This window comes from Hemitrygon akajei, chromosome 24 (genome assembly GCF_048418815.1).
Source record: "Hemitrygon akajei chromosome 24, sHemAka1.3, whole genome shotgun sequence".
In the NCBI taxonomy this organism is placed as follows: Eukaryota; Metazoa; Chordata; class Chondrichthyes; order Myliobatiformes; family Dasyatidae; genus Hemitrygon; species Hemitrygon akajei.
This window is the reverse complement of record NC_133147.1, coordinates 46,188,577-46,203,613: the sequence shown is the minus strand read 5'-3', so window position 1 is coordinate 46,203,613 and position 15,037 is coordinate 46,188,577. Positions and strand designations below refer to the sequence as shown.

The 15,037-nt window shown below is 50.0% G+C and overlaps 1 protein-coding gene across 1 annotated transcript; it reads left to right on the top strand.

Annotated features, from left to right (window-relative positions):
* The first annotated feature begins 605 nt into the window (after positions 1-605).
* LOC140716047 (caspase-14-like) lies at positions 606-13,497 on the top strand. The gene is made up of 6 exons (XM_073028720.1): positions 606-684; positions 3,195-3,347; positions 4,545-4,761; positions 8,365-8,472; positions 12,081-12,190; positions 13,044-13,497. Exons 2-6 carry the CDS (start codon positions 3,210-3,212, stop codon positions 13,146-13,148), a joined length of 678 nt encoding a protein of 225 aa, XP_072884821.1. The 5' UTR covers positions 606-684; positions 3,195-3,209; the 3' UTR covers positions 13,149-13,497.
* Positions 13,498-15,037: the final 1,540 nt, after the last annotated feature.

The following is a 15,037-nucleotide window of genomic DNA, read 5'->3' as shown; positions in this document are numbered from 1 at the left end:
GCCTGATGTTTGGGATAGTGACTGTTCCTGAACCTGGTGACGTGACTCCTCCCTTGACTGGCTTTCAGTGAGATCCCCGCACCTCAGGTCTTCCCTCTCGCAGGGACGAGGTACTGTTGCCGCTTCCACAGCTCTGGGTTTTTACGGGGAGGGGTTGCGAGCCCCACGTCCAACCCTCTTCCCTTCACAGCCGGGTTTGCGACCGTCCGCAGGGGAGTTGAAATTAACTCATGGTCTTAATATTTATTATTTATTCTGTTATTATTACTATTTCCATGACTTCCCTCTTGCACATTCGTCGTTTTTCACAGTTTGTGTTTATGTGACGTTTTCTATTCTTTCTAACGTGTTTCTTACTATTTACTGTGAATGCCCTCAAAAACAATGAACCTCAGGGTAGTCTATGGTGACGGAGACATTATTTACTTTGAACTTTGGAAGGAATGGCAGTGGACAGGCTGTGGTGAAGAGCGTTTTTGAGTGAAGATTTCCCTCTGGTTCAGGAGCCTGTTGGTTGAGGGGTAATAACTGTTCCTGAAATCTAGTCTTTCTCTCAACTATATGCTCCAGGGCTTCATTGACCTTGAATTTGTTTCCTCAGAAGTGGACAGCTGTGCCTTGGAGTCCCCTCGTCAGGGCAATGATGTGTCGTCGTCACCGAGAGCCTCTGGGCCGCAGGATCAGGTGGGTCAGGGAGGAGGGGGTGGACATGTCTGGTGAAACGGTTTGAGCTCATTACACAGCAGAGGGCGGTGGGGGGGAAGGAGTCCATTAAACAGCATGGGCGTTGACCACACCCTGGGTGCGGCGTCACATGGGCGTCCAACTGGCAGGTCAAAGAGGAGCGAGGCCGGGGGGTGGTAGTCAGGTGTCGGGCTGGCAGACCGGCGAATACGTTGGGGGAGGGGGGGCTGGAGGTCCTGTCATCGGTGAGACCGGAGGCTGAGGCCTAGTTTTCAGGGTTCCATTATCGGTGAGTCCAGTGTTCATAGTCTAGAGTTCAGGTCCTCGTTCATTGTTGTCTGCGATTCCTACATTGATACTGAAGACTGAGGCCCGAAGAGCAATAGGAGGCCCAAAGACCAGACAGCGGTCCAGGTCGAGGCCTGAAGACTGGTTAGAGGCCTGGGTCAAGGCCCAAAGACCAGACAGCGGTCCAGGTCGAGGCCTGAAGACTGGTTAGAGGCCTGGGTCAAGGCCCAAAGACCAGACAGCGGTCCAGGTTGAGGCCTGAAGACTGGTTAGAGGCCTGGGTCAAGGCCCAAAGACCAGACAGCGGTCCAGGTCGAGGCCTGAAGACTGGTTAGAGGCCTGGGTCAAGGCCCGAAACCAGAAGGAGTCCTGGGTCGAGGCCTGAAGGCCAGTAGGTGGCCCAGACGCTGGTTAGAGGCAGCGGCCAGATAGCCGTCTGGGTCAAGGCCCGATTGAGGCACAAAAATGGGATGCCCACAACTCACTAACCCTAACCTAGATGTCTTCGAAATGTGGGAAGAAACCATATCATGCCAGTACATAAGATGAAAAATGTGAGCTGCCTTAATGACTATTTCCCGGTAGCACCCACATCGACAGTGATGAAATGCTTTGAGAGGTTGGTCATGACTAGACTGAACTCCTGCCTCAGCAAGGACCTGGACCCATTGCAATTTGCCTATCACCACAATAGGTCAACAGCAGACACAATCTCAATGGGTCTTCACAGGGCCGAAGACCACCTGGACAATACAAACCCCTCTGTCAGGATGCTGTTCATCGACTATAGCTCAGCATTTAACACCATCATTCCCACGATCCTGACTGAGAAGTTACAGAACCTGGGCCTCTGTACCTCCCTCTACAACTGGATCCTCGATTTCCTAAACGGAAAACCACAATCTGTGTGGATTGTGATAAAATCTCCTCCTCGCTGATGATCAACACTGGTGCACCTCTCTCTGTAGCCATGACTGTGCGGCTAGGCAAAGCTCAAATACCATATATAACTTTGCTGATGTTACAACCATTGTTGGTAGAATCTCAGGTGGTGACGAGAGGGCGTACAGGAGTGAGATATGCCAATTAGTGGAGTGGTGTCACAGCAACAACCTGGCACTCAACATCAGTAAGACAAAAGAGCTGATTGTGGACTTCAGGAAGGGTAAGATGATGGAACACATACCAATCCTCATAGAGGGATCAGATGTGGAGAGTGAACAGTTTCAAGTTCCTGGGTGTCAAGATCTCTGAGGATCTAACCTGGTCCCAACATTTCGATGCAGTTATAAAGAAGACAGCGACTATACTTCATTAGGAGTTTGAAGAGATTTGGTGTGTCAACAAAAACACTCAAAAATTTTTATAGATGTACCATGGAGAGCATTTGGACAGGCTGCATTCTGTGTGGTATGAGAGAGGGGGCCTACAGCACGGGACCGAAAAAAGCTGCAGAGATTTGTAAATTTAGTCGGCTCCATCTTGGGCACTAGCCTACAAAGTACACAGGACATCTTCTAGGAGTGGTGTCTCACAAAGGCAGCGTCCATTATTAAGGACCTCCAGCACCCAGGGCATGCCCTTTTCTCACTGTTACCGTCAGGTAGGAGGTACAGAAGCCCGAAGGCACACACTCAGTGATTCAAGAACAGCTTCTTCCCCTCGGCCATCTGATTCCAAAATGGACATTGAACTCGTGAACACTACCTCACTTTTTTAATATATATTATTTCTGTTTTTGCACAATTTTAAATCTATTCTATAATATGTATATTGTAATTGATTGATTTATTTATTCTTCTATATTATGTATAACATTCAGCTGCTGTTGCTAAGGTAACGAATTTCACGACACATGCTGGTGATAACAAACCGGATTCTGATCTACAAACTGGCTCTCCGTTCCATGTTGACGATTACTGTACTGTGCAAAAGTCCTGTTCACTCTAACAGGAGGAAATCTGCAGATGCTGGAAATCCAAGCTACACACACAAAATGTTCCTGTTCACCCTCGCTATATATACGTGCCTAAAGCTTTTGCACATTACTGTACAAACCCCTTACAGGCAGCGGCAGGAATTGAACCCAGATTGCTGGCGCTGTGAAGGCGTTACGCTAACCGCGAAGCTACTGCAGATTCATTCATTGAAGTTATTCAGGGGTTTGTAGGTAATGGTGGGGCAGGAATGTGACGTGACGTTTCCCGTGTTCCATCCCACAGGATGACCGCTACAACATGTCCGGAGTAAGGAAGGCCTTCATCCTCTGCGTCACAGAGGGGAGACTTGGGGCTGAAACAGATCTGACTAATCTCCAGCAAACTTTGCAGAGCTTGGGTTTCGAAGTGTCAAAGTGTATGAACCCGACTGGCGAGGTGAGGTATCTTCATAGTGATCGTTCACTGCACAGGGTGAATATTTCCCCCTCACTCTCAGAGAGTTTTTCTGTTTTTACGACTTCAATTTACTGAAAAGATCTGTATGGGTGGGAAGCAGCTCTAATGTTTAGACTGTGCTTGTTGTTGTGTAGTTAATATTTCAGTGATCCTGTGTATATACTGGCTAATTAAACATTCCTGTTCATTTAAATAATCCATTACAGGTTATATGTATAAATACGTGAATTGCACACATCTGTCGTATTCAATGCAGTTTGCCCTCTCCAGGAAGGGTGTTGAGGCATTGGAGAGGGGGCAGAAGGGGTTTACCAGAATATTGCCTGGTTTAGAGGGCCTGAGCTATCACGAGAGGCTGGATAAACTTGGGTGGTTTTCCCTGGAGTGCCGGAGGCCGAGGGGGATCTGATAGAGGTTTACAAGATTATGAGAGGCATCGATAGAGTAGACAGGGAGTATCTGTTTCCCAGGGTGGAGATGTTTAATACCAGAGGGGCATGCATTGAAGGTGAGAGGGGCTGGGTTGAAAGGGGTAAGTTTTTTACCCAGTGCCTGCAATGCACTCCCTGCTGTGGTGGTAGAGGCAAATACATTAGAGGTTTCTAACAGCCGTTCGGATCGGCACATAAATGTGAGGAAGATGGAGGGATTAGTGATTGGGTGTATTTGATTTACTTTTCAGCTGGGTCAGCACAACACTGTGGGCCGAATGGCCTGTTCCTGTGCTGTACTCTTCTACGTTCTATCATTGTGGTGAACTACATTTACCTGTCTGGACACGCCCCTCTGCTGACTGCTCCTGTGGCTCCTCCCACAGACCCCTGTATAAAGGTGATGGGGCACTGCTCCCCCCTCAGTCTCCAGGATGCTGTGTGGTGGTCTCTTGCAGCTAATAAAAGCCTGTCGTTCGCCTCCCGTCTCCGAGAGTTATTGATGGTGCATCAATCATTCTACCACGTGACACGTGCACGCCTTGCATGAAGTAATCCCAAAGTTAGACCCACATTCCCGGACTCCCGTGTCTTCCTTTGAATTAGTTTAATGTTTTGAAATGTCAAACCTGTACTCGCTCGGCATCTGAACCCAATTTGGATCCAGGGCGAGGAGTGATGGTCCCTCGAGCCGTGGCCGGAGGGGCAGTAAACAGGGGCATTCACACCTTGGCTCTTCACGCAGGAAATCCTCCCCTCCCTGGAGAAGTACCGAGACAGCATCGAGGACGAAGTCTGCTGCTCCTTCGTGTTCATTCTGGCGCACGGGTCGGAGGGCAAGGTGAGGGGTCGTGACGGTGAAGAGGCTGACCTTGAGGAGATCTTCGACATGTTCAACAACGAGGAGTGTCTTCATCTGCAGCAGAAACCCAAGGTGTTCGTCATCCAAGCCTGCCGAGGAGGTGAGACCAGAGAGACAGAGAGAGACACACAGGCAGAGAAAGAGAGGAAAGCAAAGAGACAGAGAGAGGGAGACAGAGACAGGGAGACAGAGAGAGTGACAGAGACAGGGAGACAGAGAGAGACACACAGACAGGCAGAGAAAGAGAGGAAAGCAAAGAGACAGAGAGAGTGACAGAGACAGGGAGACAGAGAGAGACACACAGACAGGCAGAGAAAGAGAGGAAAGCAAAGAGACAGAGAGAGGGAGACAGAGACAGGGAGACAGAGAGAGACACACAGACAGGCAGAGAAAGAGAGGAAAGCAAAGAGACAGAGAGAGTGACACAGACAGACAGGGAGACAGAGACAGAGAGACACGGAGAGAGGGAGACAGAGAGAGTGACACAGACAGACAGACAGAGAGAGTGACAGAGACAGGGAGACAGAGAGAGTGACACAGACAGACAGGGAGACAGACAGAGAGAGTGACAGAGAGGGATAGATAGACAGCCAGAGAGAGAGAGGAAGATGTGGTGGGGAGAGACAGGCAGTCAGAGTAAGAGACAGAGAGATTGTGTGAGAGAGACAGAGATATGAGATATGACAGACACTCGGTGAGAGAGAGAAGGAGACTGAGAGGAGAGCGGGCAAACCAGAGGAGAGGAAAGGGGGAAAGAGAGGGAGTGATACGAGAGTGATGGGGGAAGATGAGATGACAGAGGGGGACAAGAGGAAAAGGGAATGAGAAGGGATGGGAGGGGTTTACAGGGGAAATGAGTGGAACAAGCAACTTGGGGAACTTAGCCAAACCCTTTTCACGCACCACACCCACCTCCATAACGGGGGTGAGAGAGGGTAGAGACAGAGAGAGGTGAGGGAAATGAAGAGGGAGAAAGAGAGAAGGAAACAGAGGGTTGAGGAGAGAGAGAGAGAGTGACAAAGAGGGAGAGGTACAGGGGTCTCAGGACTATTTCCAAATACAGCTTTCCGCAATCACCCAGATACGTACTGACGGGTGGAAGATATTCCTGTACCACTCCGACAGGACCAACACCCCCCACACAACAGGAAGATGTGTCCTTCCTCAGTACTGGCACAGGGTTAATCAGGGTCAGGTGAGAGGAGTGGGGTAGGGGTGAGGGAGATGGGATGGGGATATTGGGGTGAGAGGAATGGGTGATGGGGTGGGATAGGGGATGGGGTGAGGGTTTTGGGGTGGGGGATAGGGTGAGTGGGATGGAGTGAGGGGATAGGGTGGGGTGCTGGGGTAAGGGTATGTGAGTGGGATGGAGTGAGAGTATCTGAGGGGATAGGGTGAAGAGGTAGGGTGAGGGTGTTGGAGGGGGATAGGGTGAGGGGATGTGATGAGGGTGTTGGGGGGATAGGGTGAGGGGATGCGGTGAGGGTGTTGGAGGGGGGATAGGGTGAGCGAGTAGGGTGAGGGTGGAGGGCAGATAGGGTGAGGGAATGGAGTGGTTTCCCTGAGGTCCACAGGACCAGGAATGCTGCTATTTGGATCAGGATTTGTCGCTTCCTGCATTCAATATACTCCAGGCTCATCCTGTCTCTCGATTGCAATTCCTGCTCTCTCCGCTCACCCCTTGGCACCTCTCGTGGCTGGAATTTTCTCCGGCGACACGGTTACCGTGACTCCATTGCAGTGCGGTGACCCGGGTTTGATCACCGTCACTGTCAGTAAGGAGTTTCTGCGTTCTCACTGTAACCGCGTGGGAGCAGATTCCATGCGTTTACCATTCGGAGAGGGAAGGAATTTTTAATCTCATTTCAAATTGGTTCCACCTGTGCCCTGAGCCCCATCCCCAATCCCACCCAGAGACAAAAGAACCAGACCCCTCCCAGAGTTTACACACAACCTGTTCTTTGCAATTCTGCGATGGGACAGTGTGGAGGGAGCTTCACTCTGTGTCTGACCCCGGGAGTGTGTGATGAGATGGTGTGGAGGGAGCTTCACTCTGTGTCAGATCCTGGGAGTGTGTGATGGGACGTTCTGGAGGGATATTCACTCTGTGTCTGACCCCGGGAGTGTGTGACGGGACGGTGTGGAGGGAGTTTCACTCTGTGTCTGACCCTGGGAGTGTGTGATGGGACGGTGTGGGGGGAACTTCGCTCTGTGTCTGACCCCGGGAGTGTGTGATGGGACAGTGTGGAGGGAGTTTCACTCTGTGTCTGACCCCGGAAGTGTGTGATGGGACGGTGTGGAGGGAGCTTCACTCTGTGTCTGACCCCAGGAGTGTGTGATGGGACAGTGTGGAGGGAGTGTGTGATGGGACGGTGTGGAGGGATATTCACTCTGTGTCTGACCCCGGGAGTGTGTGACGGGACGGTGTGGAGGGAGTTTCACTCTGTGTCTGACCCTGGGAGTGTGTGATGGGACGGTGTGGGGGGAACTTCGCTCTGTGTCTGACCCCGGGAGTGTGTGATGGGACAGTGTGGAGGGAGTTTCACTCTGTGTCTGACCCCGGAAGTGTGTGATGGGACGGTGTGGAGGGAGCTTCACTCTGTGTCTGACCCCAGGAGTGTGTGATGGGACAGTGTGGAGGGAGTTTCACTCTGTGTCTGACCCCGGGAGTGTGTGATGGGATAGTGTGGAGGGAGCTTCACTATGTGTCTGACCCCGGGAGTGTGTGATGGGACAGTGTGTAAGGAGTTTCACTCTGTGTCTGACCCCGGGAGTGTGTGATGGGATAGTGTGGAGGGAGCTTCACTATGTGTCTGACCCCGGGAGTGTGTGATGGGACGGTGTGGAGGGAGCTTCACTCTGTGTCTGACCCTGGGAGTGTGTGATGGGACAGTGTGGAGTGAGTTTCACTCTGTGTCTGACCCCGGAAGTGTGTGATGGGACGGTGTGGAGGGAGCTTCACTCTGTGTCTGACCCCGGGAGTGTGTGATGGGACGGTGTGAAGGGAGATTCACTCTGTGTCTGACCCCGGGAGTGAGTGATGGGACAGTGTGTAGGGAGTTTCACTCTGTGTCTGACCCCGGGAGTGTGTGCTGGGACAGTGTGGAGGGAGCTTCACTCTGTGTCTCACCCCGGGAGTGTGTGATGGGACGGTGTGGAGGGAGCTTCACTCTGTGTCTGACCCCGGGAGTGTGTGATGGGACGGTGTAGAGGGAGCTTCACTCTGTGTCTGACCCCGGGAGTGTGTGATGGGACGGTGTCGAGGGAGCTTCACTCTGTGTCTGACCCCGGGAGTGTGTGATGGGACGGTGTAGAGGGAGCTTCACTCTGTGTCTGACCCCGGGAGTGTGTGATGGGATGGTGTGGAGGGAGTTTCACTCTGTGTCTGACCCTGGGAGTGTGTGATGGGACGGTGTAGAGGGAGCTTCACTCTGTGTCTGACCCCGGGAGTGTGTGATGGGACGGTGTGGAGGGAGCTTCACTCTGTTTCTGACTCCGGGAGTGTGTGATGGGATGGAGTGGAGCGAGCTTCACTCTGTGTCTGACTCCGGGAGTGTGTGATGGGACTGTGTGGAGGGAGTTTTTCTCTCTGTCTGAGTCTGGGATTGTTTGTTGGGAAGGTGTGTGGGGAATTTTACTCTCTGTCTAACTCTGAGAATGTGTGATGAGATATATAATGGAAAGTTCTGATGTATTTCTCTAGTTAAGCAAGACTGTGGTACTGATTTGGCCGGCTTCCGTGCTTTGCCTTCGGAACCTGAGAAACTCCCGATGGTTTCGGACACCTTTGTCGTGTATCCCTCACGACCAGGTTAGTTGTGTCCTTGCTCCATCGTCAATCCCAATCCACCCTGAGTCTGCTCTTCCCTGTCCTGATCACCAACAACATTCCAATCTGGAATATCTAACCTTCGCTCTTGTGTTGGACTACAATTCCATAATCCCCAATTGCTTGGTCTTTCCCTGCTCACCATTCCTGATTTCTGACCCATATCCAGATCTTCCACGTCCCTGACTCAAACCAAAATCTGAAATGCCATCCCCATTTTTCCTAATCCCACCCCAAAGCGTCGACAATTCCAATCTTCACAACCTCCATTCCAATCTTACAATCCCCATCCCAAAGCATCCGCAATTCCAGATTTACCTATTTTCCCAATCCCCATCCAAAAGTGTCAATGATCCTAGGCTTCCAAGTCCCCGTCTCAAAGCATCCTCAATTCCACTCTTCCAAATCCCCATCCCAATCTACCTCGTCACCATCCCAACGCATCCGCCATCACAATCTTTGCAATACACTTCCCAAACAATGCATAATCCCTGTCTCCCCAATCCCCACCCCAAAGCATCCACAATTCCACCTTCCCATACCAACCCAAAACACCCAGGATTCCACTCTTCCCTGTCCTCGTTCCAAAGCGTCTGCAATCCCAGTTTTCCCAATCCCCATCCCAAAACATCGACAATTTCAGATCTCCCTGACCCAAATCCCAACCGAGGAGACGCCCCATCTTCTGCTCCCAAAATCCTGGATTTCTTCCAGGTTCGATTTGGTGACATGCATAGCAAGATCCCACAGGCTGTGATTGTTGGCCCCCTCTGGGTGCCTTGGTCGTCCTAGGTCCCTCTCTATCCTCCATCCCAGGCAGGGAGTCTCGCTCAGCGCTGAGGCCATACTGGAGCAATAGATTTCTTGATATTGTGGGGAGGGGTGTTTTGAGGGTGATGGCAGGCAGTACAGTTGTCTTTCCTATGAATGGTTGTGGGCCGAGTGGCCTCCTAGTGGTCATCTTCGGTCAGAGTTCACCTGTCCATCTTTGCCCTTTTCGCCGCTGGTGATTAGAGCAGGAATGAACGTCCTTCATCTCTGGCAGTATTCAGGACTCCCTTCAGATTCAGACAGTCAGATTCCTCTCGGTTTCCACGACTGTCAGTCACTCAAGTCCCGGGTGGAAACTCAGGAAGACCATCGCTCTCAGCTGTACAAACTCCATTTCCAGAAAAGTTGGGATATTTTCCAAAATGCAATAAAAACAAAAAATCTGTGATATGTTAATTCACGTGAACCTTTATTTAACTGACAAAAGTACAAAGAAAAGATTTTCAATAGTTTTACTGACCTACTTAATTGTATTTTGTAAAGATACAGTTTCAAGTTGCATTTCTGGATGCAGCGACGGACTGTGTTAAGTGACAATGGTTTTCCGAAGTACTCCTGAGCCCAGGTGGCTATAATTGTCACAGTAACATGACGGTTTCTTAGTCAGTGCCGCCTGAGGGCTCGAAGATCACGCGCATTCAACAGTGGTTTCCGACCTTGCCCTTTACGCACTGAGATGTCTCTGAATTCTCTGAATCTTTTCACAATATTATGTACTGTAGATGTTGAAAGACCTAAATTCTCTGCAATCTTGTGTTGGGAAATGTTCCTTTTGAACTGACTAACAATTCTCTCACGAATTTTGGCACAAAGGGGTGAGCCACGACCCATCCTTGCTTGCAAAGACTGAGCCTTTGATGGATGCTACTTTTATACCCAGTCATGATACCTCACCTGCTACCAATTAGCCTGCTTAATGTGGAGTCTTCCAAACCGGTGTTACTTGAATATTCTGTGCACTTTTCAATCTTATTTTAACTCTGTCCCAACTTTTGTTGAGTGTGTTGCAGCCATCAAATTCTAAATTTGTGTATATTTACAAAATACAATTAAGTAGGTCAGTAAAACTATTGAAAATCTTTTCTTTGTACTTTTGTCAGTTAAATAAGGGTTCACGTGAATTAACATATCACAGATTTTTGTTTTTATTGCATTTTGGAAAATATCCCAACTTTTCTGGAAATGGGGTTTGTAGAAGGATTCTTCTTTGCTGTTTCTGTAATAATTTTGTTTACCAGTCAGGGTTGAGCTGGAGGAGCAGCGAGCCATTCTTAGCCTCACTTCTACCCTTTGACCTGCTTGGCATGGGTGACCCTGCCAAGAGGCAAAGCACAAAACCCTGAGACCCGCCAACAGAGCTCTCTCCGGGTCATCGAAGCATGCAAGTCTCCAAACCCTACGACGAGGTTGTGGTCCTCTTCGAGGGCAGCAGAGCGAGGGAACACAATAACGACGCGGAATAAAGTGTTACAATTACAGAGAGAGTGCAGTGCAGGCAGACAATAAGGTAAATTTTGAGATCCATTTAGCGTTCTAGGGAGATGCTCAGTGGTTTGCCATGTGTTCCCTTGTCTTACCTTTCCTGAAGTCTACAACCAGTTCTTTTCCAACTGTAACAATGAAAGATTGAAAATCTCTTTAAACACACCCGCCAGTTGATTGACACAGGTTTACAGCATCTTACCAGAAACTCCATGTTACCATGCGAGGGGTTACCTCCTGAAAGACCCTTGGCTTGAACATTGAATTCTCCAACTTCCAGTAATTCCCTCCCCCTCTCTTCCCCCATCCCGATTTCCCTCTGCCTCCTCCTCTAGTTGCCTATCACTTCCCTCATGGTTCCGCCTCCTTCTACTACCCATAGTGCTTTCCCCTTACATTCCTTCTTCACCTCTCCTGCCTATCCCCTCCCTGCTTCCCCTCCCTCACCCCTTGATCTTTCCCCTTACTGGTTTTTCACCTGGCACCTACCAGCCTTCTCCTTCCCACCTTCTTTATAGGGCCCCTGCCCCTCCCTCTTCAGTCCTGATGAAGGGTCTCGTCCCGAGACGTTGACTGTTCATTTCCACGGATGCTGCCCGACCTGCTGAGTTCCTCCAGCATGTTGAGCGTGTTCCTCCTGAAAGACAGCTTCTGAGACAGAGATCACAGGATCAACGGGTGTAGAAGGGATCTTCACTGCTGTAGTTTTATTCTCCCTTTCAAATCGAGCAAAAAAGACATTGAGCTTCACTGGGAGTGACGAGACGTTGCCATTTATACTGTTGGGTTTCACTTTTTAGGAAGTAATGGCCTGCAAACTCTGCCAGAGTGGACATGCATCCAATTTCATCTCCAATCTTATTCAGAATTGTTCCTTAGCTCTTGAAATAACGCTCTGGAAATCGTACCTGCTTTTTCTTGTACAGACCTGGGTCACCAGACTTAAATGCCTCAGATCTAGCCCTCAGCACACCACGAACCTCCCGGTTCATCCACGGCTTTTCATTTGGGTATGGATGGTATGTTCTCGTAGACACACACTCACCCACACAGGTTTTGATGAAATCAGTGACAGCTGTGGTGTACTCAATCAGACCCGGAGATGAATCCCTGAGTACAGTCCAGTCCATCGATTCAAAGCAATCCTGTAAGCGATCTTGCCCCTCCCTCGTCCATACCCTCTTGCTCCTCACTGCTGGTGCTGATAATAAACGAATTGAGAGGTTTCCTGTTCCCACCCTCTCCTCCATCCTAATTGCTCTGTGATTCCTCTGCAGGTTACGTGGCCTATCGGCACACAGACAAGGGATCATACATGATCACATTCATGACGGAGGTCTTCAAAAGCCACGGGAACCAGGAGCATCTGTATGACCTGTTCGTCAGGGTAAGACAGAGTTAGACAATTGGGGTGTGAGGGAAGAGGGAGGGAGATTGATTTATCCCTCAGCCCCCTCGAGTGGTACTTAGAGGGGAGAAGGTCCTCGTTTTCCTTGTTTGTCAATTGGAATATGTCGGAGGATCTCAGCAGATCAGGCAATGACTATGGACTGGAATAAATAGTCGACGTTTCAGGCTAAGACCCTTCATCGGGACTGGAAAGGAAGGGGGAAGAAGCCGAACAAAAAGGTGGGGAGGGGGAAAGGGGGAGGAGCAAAGGTTGGCAGGAGACAGGAGAGGCAGGAAGCAAGAATCTGGGAGGTGATTGGTGGAAGAGGGAAAGGGCTGAAGAAGGAGGAATCTGATAGGATAGGGCAATGGATCATGGGAGAAAGGGAAGGAGGAGGGGCACCAGTGGGAGGTGATGGCAAGTGAGGAGAAGAGAAGGGGTAATAGGCGAGCCAGAATGGGGAATGAAGAGAGAAGGGGAGGGGAGAAATTACCGGAGGTTAGAGAAATCAGTGTTCATACCACCAGGTTGTGGACCATCCCGATGGAATAGGAGGTGTTTCTCCTCCAACCTGAGTGTGGCCTCGTCACGGCAGGAAAGGAGGCCGTGGAGTAACATGTCGGGAAGGGAATGGGGGAGGAATTTAAACGAGTGGCCACCTGCCTGTTGTGGGGGATGGAGCGAAGGTGCTGAAAGAAGCCCCCCACCATCCCCCGACCTACATTGGGTCTGACCGATGGAGATTTCCAGCATCAGTAGAATCTCTGGTGTTTGTGTTGGGTTTACCTGTTGGGCCTTGAATTCCTGCTGGCCTTTTCTCCGACTGAACCAACACGATTGGGTCTTTCAGGTGAGCCGACGGATGGTCAGCGGAAAATATCAAGATGAAGGAAACAAGACCACTCTGGTGATGGAATCGACCCTGACCAAGGCCGTCTACCTCAAACGCACCTGATGCTGAAAATTGAGACACTCTGCCCATCCCCCTTCCCTTGCCCCCTCCCTCTCTCCCCACTCCCCACCTGCCCTCTCCTCACCTCCCCCTCTCCCCACCTGCCCATCCCCCTTCCCTCGCCCCCTCCCTCTCTCCCCACTCCCCACCTGCCCTCTCCTCCACCCTTCTGCCCTCTTCACTCCCCCACCTCCTCTCCCATGCTCTCCCCCTTTGCCCCCTCTCCTCTCCCCTCCCCCTCCCCCTCCGTTCCACAGAACACACTTCCTCAGACTCACTTCCGCTCACTCTCGTTTCGTTGTGAGAGCTCGGGCCCCTGCGGAGTTTGTCGATTTGGGTGGATGTCCTGCATCGAGTGATTATGAATTGGAATAAATCGGAATATTTAACTCTGATGCAGAACTTTCTGACCATTTATTCACTTCTGGGCTCTCGATGTCTCACGTTTCCCCACTCAGCTGCCTCCTCGCCCCGGAACCACTGTGGGGAAGGGGCTCCCATTGTGCTGTTGTAGAGGGAGTTTGAGGAGTCAGACCCATCGATGATTCTATATTTCCAGAAAGGATGGTGGACCTCTTTTTGCTGGAGTTTACAGAATGGGGGAGATGCTGGGAGGGTCTCATTGAAACCTGCACTGAACAACAATATTTTTTGAAAGTGTTGCTTCCTCTGACATTTTCTGTGATTATACTGAACCGCTTGCAGGTGAACTCAAATATAATTTCAGACCACTTGTATCACATAGGAATTTGGAGAAACAAGGAATTAACTTTCATTGAATATAATGTGTGTAATTGCATAACGGTGCTGATCAACTAATAGATCAACATTTTGTTGATGAATTTCATTTGTGTTCAGTGTCTGAGGCTTCTCGCTGAAGTTTCCAACAATAATCAGCCAGCATTGATGGATTCCAGTTGCCCTGATACCACAATGTCCTGGTGAAACCTTTCACCGTGCTCGTCACTGACAGCGACAAGATCGGCCGGGAAGAAGTCTAAATGGGAATTCAGAAAATGAATCTTTAGTGACGTTGCACTTCATGGTTTTGTACGCTTGAAGCACGTTGTCAGCCAGTTGAACGTAGTTTGTGTTCTGTGGTTGCCAAGGAAATTTCCAACAACAGCCTTGAAAGTTGGATTTTCTCCGGTCCCACTGGAAGTTCTTCGAATAGCCTGAGACTGACGACCCGTTTGATTTGTGGACCAACAACAAATGCCTCTTGGCATCAGTTGTGCTGATTTGAATTATGAATCGAAATAACAAATATAGGTGATTTTTTAAAATGGTGTGTGATAGGAACATTTTAATGGTGATTTTCATGATCAGCAGCCCAAAATCCATGATTCACCCATAAATATTCAGGAAGCAGGATCTTTCTTGTCTCGTTTTATCAAAGATTGAAAGTGTTAAGAGTGGTGGAGAGGATGTTTCTTGCAGTGAGGGAGTCTAGGACCAGAGGGCACAGCCTCAGAATGGAAGAATTGAGTGAGGGAGTGCTCGAGTGTGATCGAGTCCTAAAGTGAGGGAGCGAGTTTGAATTTCAATCGGTACACTTAATGTCAGAGAGATGTTTACAAAATACATCCTGAAATTCTTTTTCATTGACAAAAACAGAGGAGTGCCCCAAAGTCTGAATGACAGTTAAATGTTAGAACCCCAAAGCCCCCCCAGCTCCCCCTCCCATGTAGAAACAGCAACAAGGCAGTGACCCCCACCCCCAGCAGCCAAAAATCATCGGCACCCTCCACCGAGCGTTCAAGCAAGGCATCAGAAGAGACACGGGCTTGCAGTACCCCAAAGACTACTCGTTCACCCGGTATTCGACACACCACAGGCTCTCTCTCTCCCTGATAAGGGAAAAAGGGGTGTCCCCGTTTTACAGCGACAGG